At 34.5% G+C, this 22,995-nt stretch overlaps 1 protein-coding gene across 1 annotated transcript in view; it reads right to left on the bottom strand.

Moving 5' to 3' along the window:
- LOC120772393 (rhythmically expressed gene 5 protein) overlaps window positions 1-20,320 on the bottom strand; it is a 48,177-nt gene extending 27,857 nt beyond the window's left edge. The window contains exon 1 of the mRNA XM_040100983.1: window positions 19,903-20,320. Coding sequence (XP_039956917.1) covers window positions 19,903-20,043 — 141 coding nt within the window. The 5' untranslated portion in view covers window positions 20,044-20,320. The remainder of the gene's footprint in view (window positions 1-19,902) is intronic.
- Between the last annotated feature and the right edge of the window lie 2,675 nt (window positions 20,321-22,995).

A 22,995-nucleotide genomic window follows, 5' to 3' on the forward strand; every position in this document is an offset into this window, starting at 1 on the left:
TCATTGGCTGGTTTGAGCAAACTTAACTCATTTGCAAGATTTTATGTACTACATACATAGGTTCTCTAAAGTTCAGACACCTTACCAAGATTCCAGAAAACGTTTCTCCAGTGTAAATCTACTGGAATTATCGGCAAGAACTGAATACGAACACTCAACGCCTTTTGAACAACTCAAAGATCTTATCTTAAGTCAGTAAGATCTTTCTTGAAGTAAAATTTTACCATTTTCTTTGGAAAAATTCATGCGAGATGTTCATAAAAAATGGGAATTTTAAAATAAAAATTTCCCGGATTCAAAGAGTCCAATTATCAATTAACCCTAAGTACGATAAAGTTTTTATTTGTGTTCATTGCTTACTTTGTCTGTGGAAGAGGCTAATTTTAGACGTATTTTTATGAGCTTGGCGACTTTCGTTTGTCAAAAGAAATGGATCAAGGATTTGTTCGTGAATTCTTGGCCAAAAACAATCGGTTACGATGGCCCAGCCTCCATCTAAATTTACCGAAAATTTCTGAAAGTGTTATTTTGTATGTGAAAATTATTCATATTTGTTCTAAATTATAAAGTAGCCAATATTAGCTGTCTTCGATTGGTCATTTCTCTGCTCTCTTGTCAAAAAATTTACCTGTGCAACAATACAATCGAGTTGTATTGTAGAAAGATAGTATGCGGTTACTTCATTAAAGTGGTGGTATAACTATCTGAAATATTCCCAACTTTTGTTTTGCATATTTGAGCTCACTTTTACTATTGAGAATGGTTCAAATGACAATTAAACACAAGTGCTGTCCGTTTGTTTGGACATCGTTTGTTCGATTCGTTAGAGAGTAGCGCTTGGGAAATCGAAAACAGCTACTGATTTTAAAAAGATCTTGATTGAAGCGCTCAATAGCATTTAAGTCTTGGTCGTATTTACCATATTAAAGATAGATTTTCTATTCTAAAAAGGAAGTTCAAATTTCCTATAATATTGGAAGTACATATCGTCACCTAAAATGCAAAATAACGTAACATCAGTTTTCATAAGTTTAGTGGCGAAAGAAAACGTTATAATAAAAGCCACTCATATTAAAAAATAATGTGCGTATTGGTTATAAAATGGTTATATTTCTTTTAACAAATGGTTATAGTTCTGAGTTTTGGTTATATTTTATAATTATATTATTGGTTATTATATCTGACAAACAAACTTTGAGTTTTGGTTATAAAATGGTTATATTGTTGGTTATTCTAACTGTCAGTGATTTTAGATTTTTTTGTTGATGATATGTTGTTGCATTTTGTTAGGTGACGATATATAGATATTGTTTCTTCAAACCATAAGCATACATACATACATTTATCCGAACGATCAATGAAGCAAACAAAAAAATTTCCGCTTGAGGCTTAAACTTTTGAGAAAAGTATTTTCTTATTAAATTTTTGGTGTAAACTCCAGTGAACGAGTACTTATATGTATGTCTATATCATATGTATAGTATATACACATTTCTTTACCTATTCAATTAACGGAAAACATATATTTATCGTATTTAAGTATTTATGTCCGAGGACCTCACTCCAAGCCATAACTTACAGGCTTGTTTTACTTACATAAATTATCATTAAAAAATGCTTATTTAAATTTAAAGCAGACTATAAATTGATTTAATAAATTTAATAAAAATTATTGAAATTTTCGATTTTATATCCGCTTTTACCGACAGCCGCCCATTACGTACTACATACATACCAATACATGTATACAAATGTACATACCTATGTATGTTTGTATTGTATAATGAAGTTGATATCACTTGCTTAATGATCATAATGAAGGTGTGAATTATTTATGCATATAAACGCTTTTAATATTTCTTAAATACTTTGTATGTGTGTTTGTATATACAATATGTATTCGTGTACACCTCTGCATTAACGTCGTGTGGTAACGGTGCAATAAATTTATGCAAATGGTGAGAAAAATGATCTTATAATAGCCAGTGGTTCATAAGTGCGCTGTGTAGCGGTAAAATGCGGTCGGTCAGTAACCCCATTAACAAACCAACAACACTGACCACCACGAGCAATAAAACGACAAAATAGCAACAAAAGACTGTAAAAACATAAACAATATAGTTGAGTAAAAGAAAAACGAAAGACGGCACTTTTACCGCGGCAACGCATTATTAAGCGAGCTCGCGTAGGATATTCGTTTGTAATTAATTACTTAAGTTATTTTAATGAGTTAAAGCGAAAATCCAAAATAAAATGAAGTGGAAAAAAATTAATGAGCAATTTTTAACGTAAGAGAGGTGGATACATGTAAACTATTGTATTTTAGGCATTTGAGCGTCGATATTTACTTACATATATGTATGTATGTATATAGCCGAAATGCTGCTTCAAAGTCGGTTTTCAAAAGCTTGTTGGCCATGTGTGATGTGTCAGCGATTACTCGACGAAAAAAGTTAAGACAAGCGATCGATAGTACCGTCGGCTGCTTGTGAAAGTGTTAATGGTCATCGTAGGGAAGAAATATCTTGCTGTATTCAAGCTGTTAGGGTTCAACCTACTGAATTTATAATGGAAAGAGCGTCATAATGAAAAATTCAACTGTACATTGTTGGAGACTGCTATTGCGCTACACGAAATTAACGCTGTAGGTTTATTTGGAATTTTATTAAGTGCTTTTAAAAACATATTTATACCCTGACCAGGCTATATTAAGTTTTCCACGAAGCTTGTAAATCAGTAGGAATAGACGAAGATCCGATAAAAAATATATATAAATTATTAGATTGACGAGCTACTCATGTCCGTACATCCGTCTGGCTGTCTATCTACACATATGCGAACATGTCCCACATTTTTTTAGATTTCGGAGCAAAATACACTTTTTTATTTGACAAGATATCTTCATAAAATTTTGTACGGAATATTCTCCTTTTTAATAACACAAAATATTTTCTAAATCGGACCACTATAGCATGTCAACATACACTCGAAAGGTTAGACTTCGAGAAGATGTAATCACAACAGATAATACTCGAAAATTCTACGAAAAGATGCGGCGACTAACAGAAGGTTTCAAGACCGGAGCATACTCTTGTAGAACCCCCAGAGGTGATCTAGTGACTGATGCCCAGAGCATACTGAAATTATGGAGGGAACACTTCTCCAGCCTGCTGAATGGCAGTGAAAGCATAACACCAGGAGATGGTGAACCCGATTCCCCAATCGATGGAGCAGACGTTCCATTGCCTGGCCATGAAGAAGTTGGAATAGCAGTTGCCCGTCTGAAGAACAACAAAGCGGCGGGGGCCGACTTGCTTGCCGGCAAGTTATTCAAACACGTCGGCGAAAAACTGATATGGATGATGCATCAGCCTTCTCTGTCGAATATGGTCGGACGAAAGCACCCGCTGATTGGAATTTAAGCCGACTGGATGAACCTCCTCAACATTGCATATGAGTGAACGATTTAAGCTCACTGTCAAAGAAACTGATTGACCTTATCAGTGTGGCTTCAGGCACGAAAGGACTGAGTTGGCAATTGAGAACTAAAGTCCTCTACAAGTCACACATCATCCCAGTCCTGCTATATGGTGCAAAGGCAAGAACGTTGACAACATGTGATGAGTCGGCGTTACGAGTTTTCGAGAAACATTGACATAGTTCAGCGAATTATGTTTTGTATCCCGCACTGAGTTAAGATTATTTTAATATTGTATGTGCACCTCCATAAGATCTTCATAAGACTGCTTTTTTCAAATACAAAAATATATACTGTGTACAAAGTAGATATGCAAATCACACAATAACTGTTTATAATTTAAGTTTAAATCCATTAAAATGCTGTGATTTTTACTTTATACATCATCCAACTAATTATGCATAGCTAAAACGCTTGTCCAAATCGATGCGCTCAAACTGACAGTTCTCCTGCCAAAGCCAATTATTGTAGCGCTACATCTGCAGCAAAATTAATTATACGCCAATTTGTTACACACGAATAATTTTCTAATTTCAATTTCTAGCGATTTTTTCACTCAACACATTTAAGTCTTCAAGTAAAAAGAAATAAAATTAAAAAAAAATACAAAAAATATTAAAAATAATAAAAATAGAAATAGAATTACTGCGCAGTCGCAGAGGCATGCATGGTGACTTGTATTTCACGCAAATGGTGAGCAGAAAGAAAAATATAATTATTAAAGAAAACAAACAAAAAATCTTAGAAAACGTTCTGTCATCATTTCAGAACTTTTTGATTTTTTCTTTATCCTTATGTTCTACACACTATAATAATTTTTAATAGTTATATCGAAGTCGAATGGCATGCTAATTATGCATAGCTAAGCTGAGTTTATACACATATATGTACATACATTCGTTTATTTATGTATATAGGGAGACTTGACAGCCTGGGAATAAAAACATCAGGTTTCAATAGACCATATGAAGCAATAAATGCTGACTCAAGCTGGAATTGCGTATAAAAAGCAATAAGTAGCAAACTAAAAGACTGTTCTCGATTATTATTGGCACAAAGAAAAGCAGTACACCAACATACATACATACATACACATATTTGTAAGCATTTTTTGTGCTAATTCCTTACCAACCACTGATTATTCCAGGAAAACGATTTACGAACATACAAACACACACACATATGCATACACATAAATATGTGTGTAATAAGTATGAGAACATTTATATTTAGATAACCAAGAACCTGGCGTGTACGCAACTTTAATCCCCATCAGTCCATTTATGACCACTTGCCTTTGCTGCTTGACCAACTTTATAGCTTTTTCCAATAATTTTCAATTAAGAATCGAAGAGAATTTACGATTTGTTTCTTTTTGTTTTGGTTTTTAATTCGCACTTAAGCTGAAAGCGCTTTCAAAAATATTTGCAGAAGGCAGAGAAAACAATAATTAACAATTGCAAAAGATGACCAGCGTTTCTTTGGACTAATGACGACATTGTTCCATTTAAAAATACCAAAGTATTTTGATTGCGTGATTTTCTGTTTTTTATTTTGATATTTTAAATTTGGAATCTCAAAAGCTTACTTTGTGACTCCCTGCTGAACGCGTTTAAATTTTTTTCTTTTTTTGGCTCCGTAATAATCGGATATAAATACATTCGTAAAGAAACATTTACTGCACTTTTTTGTAAAGATGACTGTTTTAGGATTTAAAGTCTCATATTCACACATATATATGTACATATATGTATACGTAAATATTTGTAAGTGTAGAAAATAATTGAGTAAAGACACAGCTACTTATGGTCTACTGTGCCCTCTTCTATATACACATATGAATGGCCACAAAGGTCCAGCACTCTGAACGATTCCTAGAGTTTGCTGGGCGTGACTATGGTGATGTGATCCCCGTCAACATAGATGGAACCTGGAGCTATACGCCTGCTTTTACAAATTGCTGGGGAATCTAGAATCAGTTATTCAGGAATTTCCTGTTCTATATCGCAAAGCCGGCAGTCAGTTTGCGCAAGCGACTATGCTCATGTTGGATAAGTACTTCCTGAACCTGCAGTGCCTTGTATAGAGCGCGACAAGGAGACAGAATTTGTCTCGGAGATGGTTGATCATATCTTTAAACCTTGCAAGGTTATACCCTTCCAATAGTAGCTTGGCGTGGCGCATGCCTGCTGCCAGTGTCGTTCTCTCCATACTCTCTCCAGTTATTTTTTAGTGTGGTGGCCTCACTGTAGTTCACGGTTCTGGCTTCATTATCTTGGATTCCGCCACAGAGCGGAATAATTCGTCGGCAAGCTCATTTTCGGCTACCCCTTTATGCCCCGGCACCCAGATCCGGTTAACACGGTTGCTAACTTATAGACGGTTCAGTCTTCCTATACACTCCTTCACTAAAAGCGATTTGACTCATAAGCTGAGATAACTTATGACTATCGCTAAGTATAACGTTACGCTGGTTGCGGTCGCGCAATGTCTGCTCCAATGCCTTCCGGTGTTTTCAAGCCGTCAGTGTACCACTGGATAATGCAGTCACCAGTAAAAGGTAGAGCGTGGTATTACTCTACTCTGCTTTACTGCCGACACTTTTTCTTAAAGTTTATCCTCTTCGTAACGCTGTCCCTTGGAAGAAGGGTCAGTGATGTGTTTTCCTTTAATGCCTTCATTTGTTGAGGCGACATTGTCTTCCCTTTGCCAAAACTCTCTGCTGCCATGGCCAGCATTGTATGTTTCGCTACATGTTTGATCACTAGATGTAGCGGTGTGAGCTTCAGCATGACTTAAAGTCATGGCAAGTGCGCATTGCCTCTGAAGCGCACACGCAGGTAAGCCTATGCAGCTTTGATAGTTGAAGCCCTACCGATGACTTCGTTGCCTTAGATATAGGCTTTACGATCATCGTATACAGATCTGATACCTAGCTTGCAGCTCCAGGATCTACCGGCTAGGCGTCTGCTTATCATGAGTGCCTTGGTGGCTTTGGATAGTGTTAATTCCACGTGCCTATTTCACCGTAAGGCTGAATCTAATATGAGACCTAGGAGTTTGACCTCTTTAGACACCTCCAACTCCCTGCCTCCGAGTGATAGGGGCCTCAAGCCCGGAAGAGATCTTCGCTTTGTAAAATTTTTGTATTTGTATATACATACATATGTATATTGATTGAACATTGGAAGCAGGGAAATGAGATCAGCCAAACAGGGGTTTCAGACAGTGCAGAAAATTTGATAATTCACTAAATTAAATGGCCGTTTTAAACTCCTTGCCAATCAGATAAACGATGTTCGATTTTCTGAAATTTTAGTTGCGAAGTTTTTCGAGACAATGGTGGTCTTTTACGGGAATTTTAGGCCTTTGAAAATGTCTTGAGGCTTAAAGATTTTCCTTTTTCCAGTTAACAAGTTTGTAAAGATCGATCTCTAAGATCGCCTACCTGGGTATCGCTCATCTTCTGCTACTCGTATTGTCTGCAGAATAAAAAGTTACAAGATCTTCGGTGATAACTGTTTGTCGCGAGTAAGTGTTTTTGATTGATAGAAATTATTCAAAGAGGGTCGAGAACGTGTTGACGACGAACCACGTTCAGGAAGGCCATCTACATTAACTGATGATCAACATATCAATAAAATAAAGGCATTGGTGCTTGAGAATCGACAATTAATAGTTAAAGATTTTACTGGCATCGTTGGAATATCGGAAGTACCAGTGAAACACATTTTGAAAGATCATTTGGGCCTAAGAAAAGTAAAAGCACGATTGGTTCCAAAATCACTTAATTTTTCCGGAAAGCAGCGTCTCGTTAACGTCAGTGAAACGATGCTTTCTGACTATCAGGATGTCATGAGACGTTGTATTGACAGTTTTCTTGCGGTGAGTCTTGGATCTATGCTTATGATCCACATACAGACGATCAATCGGCCGAATTTCGTGCAAAGCAGTTCAAAAATCAAGTTTATGTTGGCAGTTTTCTTTGATTATCGAGGTGTGTTGCACTCCGAGTTCCTTCCAACCGGCCAAACTGTCAACAAGGAATACTACAAGTAGTTTAGTATAATGCGTCGTTTGCGCGAAGCTATTGGTAAAAAGAGGCAGGAATTATAGATCGACAAATCTTGGTTTTTTCAGCTTGACAATGCAAAGTCGCATACAGCATTGATTCTTCGTGAGTTCTTCGTCAAATTTTCCATCAATATCATGCCGCAACCGTCGTATTTATCGATAACGATTTAGATCTGTGTGACTTCTGGATATTCAGCAAACTCAAACGATCTGTCCGAGAAAACCGTTTTGAGTCAATTGAAGACATGAATCGCTACGCGCATTGAAGGCTGTTCCGAAAATTGACTTAACAACTGTTTCGAGGAATGGAAAAATGTTGGCACAAGTATATTGTTGGCAAGGGGATTACTTTGAGGGTGAACCTTTTGAAGAATAAAGTAAACAATTTTAAAATTATGAACATAGTAGTACATCTTATCTGTGACATTTTTAAACGCTTCACCCTTTATCTACAGTATGTTTGTATTATCATCTAGTTATATTTTTGCAGCAGTTATGCTTATGTATAGCAAAAAGGTGCTAAACTTGGCTTAACGCTATAAATGTGTTAATTTACTAAACGGTAATTTAACAGTTATGCAAATTGTTAGGTGTATAATCACTCCTACTGCAATATATGTATGTATATGATATACACACATCTACAGTTATGTTGGCAGTCAACTGAAACTCGAGTGCACCTTGAGTTAGAAGCGCCTCAAGTCTAAATTGGGCGCGTGTGTGCATCACAGAGTGAGACATCATTCACACTTATGTTCATATATATGTTTATATGGAAGACCCGTATACCTGTACATACTTAAATGTCTTTCTAGTAAATTGTCCGCTAAATAAATTGACGCATGCTGTCGAGTATGCCCGGCGGTTAATAGAAACTCTCGAAAGTCAATGGAAATTTGAAGCGTTTTAAGGCGTAAAACTACAAAGAAAACCGTTTGACTATATGTATGTATATATCTTTATCAACAACAGACATATCTCACTTGGAAATCTGTTAAATTATCTTGCGGTTTGTCATTTTTGAGACTTTAATTGTTTTTATGTAATATACGAACATTTATGTATATGTACATATACATATGTACGTACATACACATATGAATATACAACATGCATGATAAGCATTTAAGTATATATGTTCATATGTATGTATGTATGTAGGTCTAGCTAAATAAATTATGATATCCAGCAGGTGCGTCATGTGTGATATAATAATCAACGTTTTTATTGAAACTTGAAGGTCACACGAGTCATGTCGTCAAATTCACTTGCCATTAAACGGGGCGTTATATGACAAGTGAAATGACAAAATACATACATATATACTTGTATGTCAAAGAGTACATAGTTCGTATTTACTTTCTGATTAAGCGCAAATTAGAAGCATATGTTATTGCTTTTATTGTAAATAAAAATAAATCTCGGCTAGTAGAAAGGGAAAATCAAATCCCACTTTAATCGAACGTCAACTCGACTTTTTCGATTTTAGTAATAATATGTCTTCAACTTTAACATTACTATCCGTTTCTTTTATTTTGATCTCCCACACACCCGCCAAGGGAAGGTTTTGTGACTCTTTTTTTCGAATCACTAAAGGTAGACTAATGAGGAAAAAATATTACCAATAAAACACATACATATTTGAACTGAGAAGCTAATTTGTAATATTCACCTTAAGGAGCAAGCATAAATTAGTTTTTCCTTAAGGTAGTAGTCTGGTAACTTGGGTTAAAAAAGTCGAAAATTTTTTTTGCTTAATTTGAAAGTACCATGTCTTAAAAATATACTGCGAAAATTTCACACAGAAATTCGAAATATTTCGGGAGTTATAACGAGTTTGCTAGAGCGCCTCGAAGTCCTCTCTCTCGGAGTTGTTGAACTTTAAACGCGTTTTTCTCAAAACATTGTTTTTCTGGTCGGCCCGGGTTCTAACTTTTTTCCTACTGAACCGATTGCTTTCAAACTTTAACAGGCTGTTCTACTCACCTATAGTTCTCGTCGGTACTAACGAGACTTTTTTCACCCCTAAATTTTTATTTTACAACCCTTTCTTTGCTAAAATAAAAGGGCGTTTTTTCAAAGTCCGCCATTTTGTTATTTACCTTTGAAATTTAACTTCATTAGTTCCGACCAGAATGACATGTCTATAGATTAGTAATAATCAAGAATATTTGATTTCAGATATCATCAAGAGCCAAAATCACCCGGGCCACCCACGTTCATTTTTTTTGAGGTTAAGTAAATACTTATGTACATACTATACATATAGTAGATATCCATAGGTAGAGTTGAGGAATTTATAGACCATTTCTTTGAAAGACGTTCGCGATGTGGTCAAAAATCCACCGAACTATATTTTTGTTATTATAATTTCAGAGACAGATTTTGATTAGTTTTTTTAACAAATCATTATCTCATTAAAAGAGACTGGTAAATTATTTAAAGCAATAAACTTGAATTGGCGGCGCATCACTACATTCTACTGACCTTTCGCTTTTTTTCGCGAGCAAAATTCACACAACGCTATACCAGTTATTATGAGTGAGCGTTCCTGCTGATTTCTAATGCCATTTATATTTAATTTGAAGACATCAAATTGGCGCTGTGAAAAATAAAGAGCCGACAGTTCGCGAATTCGCGTGTGCCACCGTTAATGGACCGGCTAAGCCGGTATGAATGCATACATAGATACCAAAAATATAAAACATAAATACATACATACATATATACACATGTGCAAGCATAAATGTGTTGAATTAATATTTTTGCACTTTTTCATTTTTTTGTTTATTTATCTCCTATTAATTATTTTAACTGTTGATTTTTAGCTTTTTTATTTTTTTGTTATCTGCTTGGTTGCATTGGCATTAACCGCCGATTTACAGTTAGCGTGAAAAGGCTAGTTTTATTATTGCTATTGTTATTAGAAAATCGTTACTGTGGATATTGTAGTAAAGAAGATGTGGATATATATTTAGAAATTTGGCAAACCCGTGTTAATGCTTGACTATTAAAGCTTTAGTCTGTGGCTGGAAACCCATTAAGTACATGAAACTCGCTTAAGTTATTTAATTCATTTTATTTTTAATAACTTTTTTTTATTAAAAAGAAATATTAATAAAAAATCGTGTACTTTATTTTACGCTATTTCAAAAGACATACAGACCTTTCGCCCCAATTTCGACATAAACTCGGCCTAACAACTGCCGTGAATGCAAGCGCCATATTGTTATTGAGAGTATTGTTAGTTCAATAACAGCGTATATAATTGTACATATATTTAATTGCACTTACATTTACATATATGTACATATATTTGTGTATATAAAATTTCCAACGTCAAGTTCAATGTAAACGAGCAGCCGTGTGGAACAATTGCCCGTTAGACAGGTGGCACGATGAAAATTATATCTTTGGACAGAAATGCAAACATTAATACAGCTTATGTATATACATACATATATGCCCGTATAACAGCATAGGCGGCGTTATAACTGTTGTTGAGGGAGACTAAAGTTTCCTATAGATCTTTAAAGGTATATTTTAGGAGTACTAGGTTACTTTAGGGTATCATTTTTCAGAGATATTGAAATTAAAAAAAAAAAACATAGCAAAAATACTGAAATAGCCAATATTTGGATTCCGTTATTCGAAAATCGTACAGCTTTTAGTATTTGAATAAAGTTCTGAGTAACTATATTTTAAGAGGACTGTTCCCACGACAGCAGGGTCTAAGTAACCGGAACGGGCTCGTATTTTTATCCAGCTAAGGACTGTCAACTCGGCACCATACCTCGAATTTACTTCAGGAATGTTTTCTGCCGCTACAACAACAACAGAGTGATCCAATTTCACTTCACTTTCCCTAGCATAGCCGGCCTCTTGTTAATAACGCGCCGAATGTTGGTTAAACGTTAAGAATTATCTAACAGAGTTAATTAAAATGTATGTACCTATCGATGGTACCACTTTTTTGATATGATTCGATCAAAAATATGTCTATCAAAAACATTTAAGGTCTGCTTAGCATTAATATGACTGAGGGTGTCTTTTTAGTAGATACCAGAATCGCCTTCCGAATAACAGACCACTGCAGTGTCTTCCAAGAGGAAATCATAGCAATTAAAGAAAGGCTTCTGACAAATACTGCGTTTATTACCAGAAATACTATATCCGTATATAAAAATAGCAAAGGGTTTTTGAAATCATTGCATTCGGGCTCGTATTTTTATCCGGTTAAGGATTGTCAACCTTGTCAACCTCGAATTTACTTCAGGAATGTTTTCTGCCGCTACAACAACGACAGAGTGATCCAATTTCACTTCAATTTTCCTAGCATAGCCGGCCTCTTGTTAATAATGCGCCGAATGTTGGTTAAACGTTAAGAGTTATCTAACAGAGTTTATTAATATGACCTATGTGACCTATCGATGGTACCACTTTTTTGATATGATTCGATCAAAAAAATTTATATCAAAAACATTTAAGGTCTGATTAGCATTAATATGAGTGAGGGTGTCTTTTTAGTAGATACCAGAATCGCCTTCCGAATAACAGATCACTGCAGTGTCGTTCAAGAGGAAATCATAGCAATTAAAGAAAGGCTTCTGACAAATACTGCGTTTACAACCAGAAATACTATATCCGTATATAAAAATAGCAAAGGGTTTTTGAAATCATTGCATTCTCTTAGGGTTTCATCAAAGAATGAAGCAGTTGAACTAGTCAGAAATTTAATCGAGATATTTAATCGAGAAACATGTTATACATATATGTATATACATATACGTAGCTGAGTATCGGTGTTGTCAACAAGGAGGCAAACGTGGCATGAATAGAATATGGGCTGCACATGCTAGCTTTTAAAATGAAAACAAAAAAAATTGGCATAAGAACTCTAGTAAGAGTATTGTCAGGTCCCTGTCCAATTGGAAAACATGCCAGCAGAAAAGGAATACCACGCAAAAGCTGTCAGGAGGTATAAAAATAATCTATGCAGACGTAAGACTTTGCGTAGGAAAATAATCGCAACTATTTGACGAGGATAATTTCGACTATCTTGGAACCAGTATTAAAACCAACAACAATGTCAGCCCTGAAATCCAATGCAGTATAACTCTTGTCAACAGGTGCTACTTCAGACAGAGTACGCAGTTGAGATGTAAAGATTCTGCGGAAGATTTATGGTCCTTTGCGCATTGCCAACGGCGAATACCGGAGTCTATGTAATGGTGAGCTATACAAGATATACGACGACATTGACATATTTCAACGAATTAAGAGACAATGGCTACGCTGGCCAGGTCATGTCGTCGGAATGGATGAAAACACTCCAGCTCTGAAAGTATTCGACGCAGTATCCGTCGGAGGAAGCAGAGGATGTGGAAGATCTCCACTCTGTTGGAAAGACAAGGTGGAGAAGGACAAAACTACACTTAGAATCTCCAATTGGCGTTAGACAGTAAAATCGAAGAACGACTGGCGCGCTTTTGTGAACTCGGCTATAACCGCGTAAGCGGTTACTGTATACGCCAGTAAGGAAGAAGAAGAAGAAGAAAATTTGTCGAGGATTTTTCGACGATGCCTCGAAGGTTGCACAAATAAAACTTTTTGTACTGATGAACTTCATCGGGAGGACATTGTGGCTTAGAGAGAACATAAATGTGTGACAAGATTTTAGTTCTCTTTTTCGTTAACTGTGAAATACATATGATAAAGCAAGCAGTATTAACGTTGTGTTTTCTTTAACAAAAAGCTGTTATCGTCTTGCCTACTCTTGACTTATTAATTTTCTATTACCCTTGAATACTCAGCGAGATAAAACAGTCATCTGATCTCGCGAGAGTCGGACTTAAGAGGTTACATGGGTTAACGAGTTTCAAAAAATTGAATTTTTGTATTGTCTTATTAAATTCTACCTTTAGAATATTATTCTAAATCTTCAAGTTGATTCGAGTAATATTTTCGTAGATATAGCCTTGAGAACTTGGGCGCTCGAGGCTAGCTAGGCTAAGTGCGTCGTCTTTAAACGCGTTTTTCTCGAAACTGTGTTTTTGAAGTCGGTTGGCAAGATTTCTCGCGAACTGCTCAACCGATCTTTATGAAATTTTACACAAGTCTTTGAGATGCAATTCTTAAGGACTTGGACAAAGGATTTTTTTCAATTACAACTAATAAAAAAAATGTCGCGTTGTTATTTTTTTGTAAAAATGTCTGGAAAAATCAAACTTACAGTTTTTTTTCTTTACGTAGGGAGAACGAATCAGATTTTTTATACAAACAAGAAGAGCCATTTCGGCAGAATTCCACAAAATTATTAGTGGCATGTTTTCTGCATATTACTTTTTCCGAAAAACTGAAATTTGTAAATATTTATTGGCTAGAAAGGGGGTAGCATGACCCCACATATAAAGATGTTTAAAAATTTTCCACCGGAATTGCATCTACTTATAAATATGCATACTGACACATACAAACTAAGCAAAGTGCATGCCTATCTAACACTTGTATGTCTGTAAATATACATACACACATATGTATGTATGTAATCCCACAATGAAAAGCTGTTATTACAGGTTGCTATGAATCGAGTCGATGGCAATGACAATGTTGACGCTACCTTGGCATTGGCGCTTTGTGTAACGCGGCGATAGAAACGCCGTTGCTTTATTATGAGTACCAATATATGTGTTGTTTATTTGTATCTAGTATATATGTATGTATGTAGGTGTGTGTATGTATATTTATAGCATTTGCCATTGCATTCTTCTCAAGCAATTTAGGGCTATTTAGCACAAAAAAGCGATAAGTCGATTCGAGTTCAATGATAAAATCAGCAACATCACAACAAAAGCAACAAAAACCGCGCGTCAAATCCAGTCTGACAACTCTATTCGGCGGCAATTCAAATGCACAAGCAAAATTAAACTCAAAAGCCACTTAAATTCAAATCGTATGCCGTACAAACTGTATGCCATGCCGTGAGTGATATCATTATTTTGAATGCATAAGGCTGAAGACGCATGCCGATTATATACATATGCGTGGACAACGTGGACACCGCTTAACGGTTCAACATGTTATCTGCTGTTGCCTAAACCTTTTCGTTCCGCTTTATTTAGCATAATTAAAGTGGTGAATAGCGCCGTATGCGAGATGCAAACATATTCAAAATGCGATAGTCAAATTAACTGCTATTCGTTGCGAGCGCTTTGCACTCGTGTTTAAACGGAATACATATAAAAATATGTACTAGTTGTTATTTTATTGTTGTAAGTGGTTCAATATTTGCATTTCAATGGCTTATTGATGAACAGCGTCGTAGAAACCGGCAATGCGAAGGTGCATATTAAACGATTTACATATATAAATATTGTATATATGATAATGTATATACATATGTTTATGTAAATCGCGTCTGTGTAGCATTATAACACCAGTTTTTGCCTAATTTGCATTTTTCATGCAATTTTTCGTTAAGAAAATATACAAAAACAATATACGAGCGATAGCATTAACCTCTCCAACGTACGATTTCTTGCTCTATATGTTTAAGAATGCGTCGCACAGTTAAGACAGTTAAGGCCGCCAGCTGTGCAAGGCTCTTCGTACGCCGGGTACACGTCGAAAGCTGCGCTTTTTTTGGGTCAAACGTGATGCTTAAAGACGTCTGCGGCGCTGCCCTCTTGACCTTAAGCCTTTTTAATTCTATTAATATGTATGTGCCGAGATTTATGAATTATTAATCAGTTGACAGAAGATGCAGCATTAATGTATGCAAATTTAGGGTCAACACTCGCCTACGTTTGTTGCTTATTAAATTAGTTGAAGTTATTGATGAAGAATGCAAATAAATACCATAAAGAAGTTCCAGTTCAAGCGCAACGACATTGGTTATTAGTTAATTGCATATTGTAGTTATTGTTATGCATTAAATTATTATTTAAATTAATAAAGTGGCGTCTACGCTTTGTTTAACGCCTTGTCGCGCTTGTCATGTGATCTAATTAACATTATCTAACGAATGCTGGTTATTAGTTGCAGTCTTTACAAGCTTTAGAGCTTTAAATGCGAGACTTTTTTATGTGAGAAAATGTAATTGGCGGCTTAATATTGCTCGTCGAGGGTCTTCTGCTATGAAACAATGCGGTTTTGTTATTTTAAAATTGGCTGCAGTCGTTATACGCACCCATAATCAGATTAAGTGACTGTTAATAAGAAGTGTGGACCTCGAAACTCAGTTATTTATATGTTTATTGACCCACATATTTGACCCCAAACTAAAGTGAACAAATTAAAACTAAACTGAAATTGAATTTGAAATTAAAACTAAATTGTAATTAATTTTTTAAAATTATTTTTGTTTTTTGAGGTTATGGAATTTTCGTATATTCTTTTCTCAGGTAAATGAATGACTAACCATTTTAGGGATTGCACACTCATTCCATATGTTTTCTGTTTCTCGCTTTCCTGTTCTCATACTTGAGAAATTTCTTCGAAAGTTGCAAATTTTAGTCGATCACGTGATAGCAACAAACTTTGTTTTTAGGTATCTTGAGATAACTTCAAATTTGTCTCGGTGAAGAACTTAAATGTACTTTTCATACAATATTAGCGCACTAACATTTCAAACAAGTTAAAACGCCGAAATTTTTGAAAACCACAAATTTTGAAATAAATTTAAATATATGTCCGCTAGGTGGCGCTCAGATCGAAATTTTAAGAAAATTACATTTTTGCCAAATATAACAATGCTACTGCCGTTTGGAGTAAACAAATTGATAACAGAGCTATTTAAGCCTACAGCTAGCTTCTAATACATTAGCAAACAACACTAGAGTTGACATCTACGTGGACAGCCAAGCAGCAATCAAGGGTTTAACCTCGTTTAGCATATCGCCCAGAAATATCTTGGCATTCAGGGCAGCCAGACATAAACGCCTTCACTTGCATCGAGGGCAATGAGATAGTGGACGAGTTTGCCAAGAGTGGTGTACAGCAGACGCCCGAAGATGTGATAAATAGATAAACATTGGGACATCCATGCATTTTCAATACGACGATTTGGACAGGAGCATGGCAAGGAAACCCAAAATGCGATGGAACGATCTATCTGGATACAAAACTGCAAAAGTCGTGTGTAAAACGGTAGATCGATAATATATAAAATTCCTACCGGCACTCGATAGAAAGTACTGTAGGAATATGATGGGAATACTCACTACTGTTCGGTGGTGGCACATGCTTGCAGAATGGTGCCGACAAATCGAGAAAATTGCAGAAAATGTCAATAGCGAGACAGCAGAGAAACAATAGAACATCTCTTGTGAACTTATTCCGTATTGACGAGGCTGCTCATTAAGCATTTGGGGGTCCCACAGCATGAGACGCTGGAAGATGTATCGATAGTGAGGCCACAGAGTCTATTGAAATTCTCGTCGGGCGCAGGCATCCTAAATAATGACTTCTCCTCATTGGCCTCGTAACTGAACTCCATCTGATATCACAGAGAACCAATACTGGTCTATGCTTGGCTCTACTTGATTAAGCTTACCTAATCGAACCTACTTAATCACTAAAAGATTTTTAATAAAGAAAAAATATCACCGCTCGTTGAAAATGTTGCAGAAGTATATTGGGTAGTCTACTTTATCGCGAATACAAGTTTTCGAGTGACACAAAGTATTCGAAGAAATCATCGAAAATTTGCGAGTTGTTCATTCACCTCTGTTAAGGACGATAAAATCAAAAAAGTTAAGTTAAAGAAGTGCTTGAAAATTGTCGTATTGATATCAAAGAGATAGATTGAGATCTTCCTCAACTACTCTTATGAATCAACAAAATATGTACATTTTGGATCATGTTTTGGGTAAGATTCATGTCAATGCTAGACTCGTACTCAAATATCTGAATCTTTTGTATGAATTTGTTAAATTTTCATTAAGAACAAAAGCGACGTCAAAAAGGGATGACCGAAGAGATGATTGACAATATAGCTGAGGACCCTTCGTTCATCAAACACATCATTAATGGCGACGAGACGTGCGTTTGTGAATATGACGTCGAAATTGTCTAAAAATCTATCGAATGCCGTTCCAAAAATGAGCCAAAAAGTATACTATTTTGAAAGCGATATCAAAGATTTGTATTAAAATACGTGAAATAGTTTGTTTTTTGATCGTCCCTGTAAAATTTGATCAGATAATTAAAAAATCCGTCATTCGTATAATGAAATAAAATAATTTATAAAATCAACTCATTGATTGATCATTACTAAATACCTTTGTCTTTATATTAAATTATATTAAGAACATAATTTTTTGAAAACAGTTACCTTTCACAAATATTTTAGGGTATTTAAAAAATATAAAAAAAATTTGGGCACAATTTTGATTAAAAAAATCTTATTATTTTAGGAATTTAAAATTGTATTTAATATTTTATGTCCATGTGTTTAAAAAAAGTAGTTTTAAAATTAGTTATTATATACATATTTATAATTCTTTTTAATTTTAAAAAAGAAACTTGAACTATATTAAAAAAAATTATTTATCTATTAATAGGAGATCGGAAGAGCATATTTGATTTTTCATTTTTTTATTAAAAATTTAATTTTTTTGATATTTATTTAATGAAATATAAAAAAAATAAATATTTAAAAAAATATAATAATTACTTTTATATTAATAGTTATAAAAGATATTATTTTTTTAATTATTATTAAAAATATTTTTTTTTATTTTTTATTAAAAATATATGTTTTTAATCTCAAAAAAGAAACTCGAACTATATTAAACAAAATGTGTTTTTATTATTAATAGGTATTAAAGATATTATTTTCTAATTTTTATTAAAAATATTTTTTTTTATTTTTTATTAAAAATATATGTTTTTAATCTCAAAAAAGAAACTCGAACTATATTAAACAAAATGTGTTTTTATTATTAATAGGTAATAAAGATATTATTTTCAAATTTTTTTTTAAAACTTAAATTTATTTTAATAATTATTTTTTTAATTTTAGTACAATTAATATTTATAGAATGAAATATAAAAAAAATATATTTAAAAATAATTGTTTTTAATATTAATAAATATTAAAGATATTATTTTTTTTTTGTTAATTTTTATTAAAAATGTAAATTTATTTAATTATTTTTTTTACTAATTTCGATATTTATAGAATGAAATATCGGACAATATACAATTATTTTTGGCCACAATTTTGTTTATAAATAAAATCAAATAATTTTTTGAATTTAAGATCTTATTAAAAGTTTCAAAAGGATTAAAATTAATTGTTTTTATATTGGTGCAAAATATATGCATTTTTTAAATTAAAAAAGAAACTTGAACATTATTTTAATAATTTATTTCTATTTATTTATAAATTTTTTTAATTTAAACATTTATTAGAGTTATAAATTGTGTTTTTTTGTTTATTTTTTGGTAAAGATTTAAAATAATTTAATGTTAATATTTTATTAATTTTTAATGCAATTGTAGTTTTGTTTTATTTTATTATTAAAATATAAAAAAAAAAATATTTTTTAATAAAAAACGTAAATTTTTATATTTTTTTTCATAATTTTATAGATGGTATTTTTTATGTCGGTATTATAGCACAATTTATATAACACCAGAGTCATTAATTTCAAATAATTATGGTATTTTTACTTGAGAGAATTCATTGTAACTAATTTTATACAAAATAAAAATTCTTTTAAACTCATAACTTAATTTTATTCCAAAAACAAATTTTCAAAAAAACTTATCTCTTTATTTAAGTGGGCTCAACTAATATTTAAATGAAAAATAAGACAAGTCTTTAACCGAATTCAGCTGAAGCTCATCAACGGCAGCAACAGCGCAGTTATCACAAACGAAAATCGAAAAAAAATAATAATAAAACAAAATAAATTCATTTAAACACGTAACACTAAAACCAGTTGCCGATAAAAATTGCTGTATGAAAACAAAAACTTGTTAAAAACAATAAATAACTAAGTAACACACACACATACACATACATGGAAAGGCATGTGAATGTATGTGTGTGTGTGCAAGTCAACTCATCCTGCTTGGAGGCAGCGGCGGTAATGTGAATTTAAAGTAAAGTACATCAAAAACAACGCACAAAAACAACAACTTAATTACAATATTTGCGTCAGCCAAAGTGATGGCGGCTATGCATGGCATGTTGTTGTAGTCATTGTTGTTGTTGCGCATATTTATTTATTACTACACCTCACATGTGTGTGTAAATTTGTTGAGGCAAAGTAAAATTATGCTGCATTTTTCATTATTCAACATTGTTGTTATTGTTGCTTTGTATTGTATTGTTGGCTTACCTTTTCGTTGCGCGTTAAAAATTCCCAAATCGGTATCGCCGAGCCGCAACACATTTGCATGGAAACGCTTAAGATGAGGCATGTTGCAATTACTTTCGCTGCAGCGCGCTTGTTGTTGTTGTTGTTGTTAAGGTTCGCCATTGTTGTTGTCACGTCGCTACGCTGCTTGCCTTTAAGTGTGTGTGTGTAGGTATTTTTATTTTTTAATTTATTTTCCTGTTTTTTCGCGTTGGTTGCCAATAAATAATGTCAAAAAGCGCAACTTTCAAAAAAAGGGCGTTTCAAAAAAAAAAAATCACTTGAGTTGTATAACACCGAAAAGCAGATGCGACAAAGCGCTGTTTTGATTGCTTTATGTTTTTACTTTTATTTTTTTTTCTTTAATTTATTTTTGTTTTTAAATTTATTTTTATTTTTCAAATTTATTTTAAATTTTAAATTTTATTTTCTTTAATTTAAAATTTAATACAATTTTTAATTATTTTTTTTTTAATTTATTTTTTCTTTTTTTCAATAAATTTTTATTTTTTTTGAATCTCAAAATTTTTTTCCAATTCAATTTTATTATTTTCCGCTTTGCGCCCGCATTCGCACAATTTCACTGCAATGCGCGCTTGACTTTCTTTTTCAGCGGCCTGTGCGCGCTCGTTCGAACGCTCGATTTGCTGCGCTGCGCTGGTGTTTGCTGGCGCTTCGCCACTCCGCTTAGCTGCTTGCACAATCGCTTGAAGCGTTATATCCGGCGCGCATCTAATATGTACACCTTTGTGGATGAGACGTCGGCGTACACGCGTTCAGCGACGTGAGTTCAACGTATAACGATTGAAATGCGCAAGGTTTGACCTCTGCGCACGACTGGACCGACTGTTGATTGGCCTCTCTAAGCGCCCAGTTCCGTCTTGCGAAACACTTTCTACGGTTTTCTTTTCTTTTCGCTTGATTTTGCTCAGCTTCACTCCTCCCCAACGCGACGACTGCAAATCGATTTCGACGCTTTTAACTGTGGTGAAGAAGACTCAGCGAAGACGCTTTGTGGACGCTTGTAGACACGATAGACAAGTTGTGTAGGAAATTGTGTGAAGAAAAAAACACACGAAACGTTCCAAAAATAACAAGAAAGTGACGTAAATATGCTGAAACTGTGCGTTGTCGTTAGGTAAGTCGTCGCTGCTTTGTGTCGTTTAACGGTTTCGCTATTTCAGATATTTCAAAAGTGTTCAAGCAAATTTGTATTGATTTTGTTTTAAAGTTGTTTTTGTAATTTACATTTTTTTCGCACCGAAATCGTCGAATTAAACTTTGCGCTTTACAAGTTTGGATATATACACACACACAAACATATGCCGTGTGCGCTTCCGTTATGAGTTTGATCAAAGTCGCTTTTCCGTTTCAATAATTTTACTTTTCACCACTTTTCTATGCAACAAGCATGCAATATTTGTTAACTACAGTTTTTTTCATAAAAAAAACACAAAAATTATTTTTTGCTTTTCTGGGGGCGTCAAGTATACAGCACTTTCTGCTTCGACACGTCTGTAGACTCGTTTTGAAATGCGGTCTCTCGCGCGGCAACGCAGGCATTTATACTTTAAGCGCTGTCGGTGACGTTTGCCAAGCTCAACGTGTGAGGCGCATGTGAAAGAGCAGCTGGCAAGAGAACACACTTGGTGGAAACTCGTCGCAAGCACGGCTGGCGCACAAACAACGAAACAAACTACTAGTAGCTTCCAAATTCACACAGTCAGACAGCAGACAGAGTAGTTGTCAGTTAAAACACACATGTATGTGTGCGTGTGTGTAAATATGTGGGCAGTTTGGTATGCGGAGAACATCATCGGCTCGCTAGTTCCCGATCTAGTGAGTCAGCAGTCGCCAGTAGGCGCTCATCACTTGCCATTACGAGAGAGCAACTAAGCCGGGCATACATAGTTGGTAGCTGGCATGAGTGGCTGGTGGCGCTGCAGTAAGACTAAAAACAAAAACGGGGAGTGGGCAAAGGCAGCAAGTTGCGCTCATCCACTTTGGCTGGAATGCCTGTTGCTGTTTACTCGCTGCAATTGTTCCCGCTGCGCTGGACGTTGCATGGTGGCGGCGGGTTGGTGGCGCATGTTGCAACGCGGCATGCTAGACGAAAAAGTCGTTCAACTTCACCGAGACCTTAGTCACATTTTTATACTTGTTGAGTGACGTTGCAGTTTGTTGTTGTTGTTTTGTTGTTGCATTTCAATAGCAACGAGTAAGCGTTGACATTCTAGGTGACTGCATTGACGGCGGCGAAGCGATGATCGATGCGCGGCTTCGACATGCAAAAAATTAATTAATAAAAATTTGAAATCGAATTGAAGAACACAATGTTATGCAAATTAATAAATGTTTTTTGGCGTAAAAAAACCCAATTTTCTCTCATTAACATAACAAAGGCAGGTATTAAAAAAGGCTTATAAAGTAAGAAGTGCAAAACGAAAAAAAAATAAAAAAAGGCAAATTGCAAATAAAACAGTAAGAAAAAATTGAAAATGAAACAAAAAAAGAAAATAATAATAAAACAAAAATGCAAAAACGTAAAATATGTAATTTTTAATAAGAATCAAAAAAGGTGAAATAAAGTAAATTTACATCGAAATTAAAAAAAAAACTAAAAATCATAAAAAAAGTAAGGAAGTGCTAAGTTCGAGTATAACCGAAAATGTCATACTCTTGTAACAACTAGGATTAAGCCAGGGAAGTACTTTTAAGTACATAAGACCTGTTAGTTATGTGGTATAGGGCGAGATTTCACCTGATTTTATTAATTCTAAGCACAAATATGCACCGTTATAAGAAAAATATGCTCTCTCGGGGATTCCAGGTCCTTCCCTACCTGGTGTTTCCAACGAAGTGGAGGTCTTCCTCTACCTCTGCTTCCCCCGACGGGTACTACGTCGAATACTTTCAGAGCGGGAGTGTTTTTGTCCAATCGGACGGTCCAATCGGAGAAAAAAATAGTAAAACTTTATAATTTTAAATTTTTTAATTTGTTCTTCAAAATCTATGTCGTCTCCCTCAAAATAATCCCCTTTGTCCCCAATACGTTTAATGCCTTCAATTGACTCA

Source organism: Bactrocera tryoni, chromosome 3, assembly GCF_016617805.1.
Source record: "Bactrocera tryoni isolate S06 chromosome 3, CSIRO_BtryS06_freeze2, whole genome shotgun sequence".
NCBI classification, from domain to species: Eukaryota; Metazoa; Arthropoda; class Insecta; order Diptera; family Tephritidae; genus Bactrocera; species Bactrocera tryoni.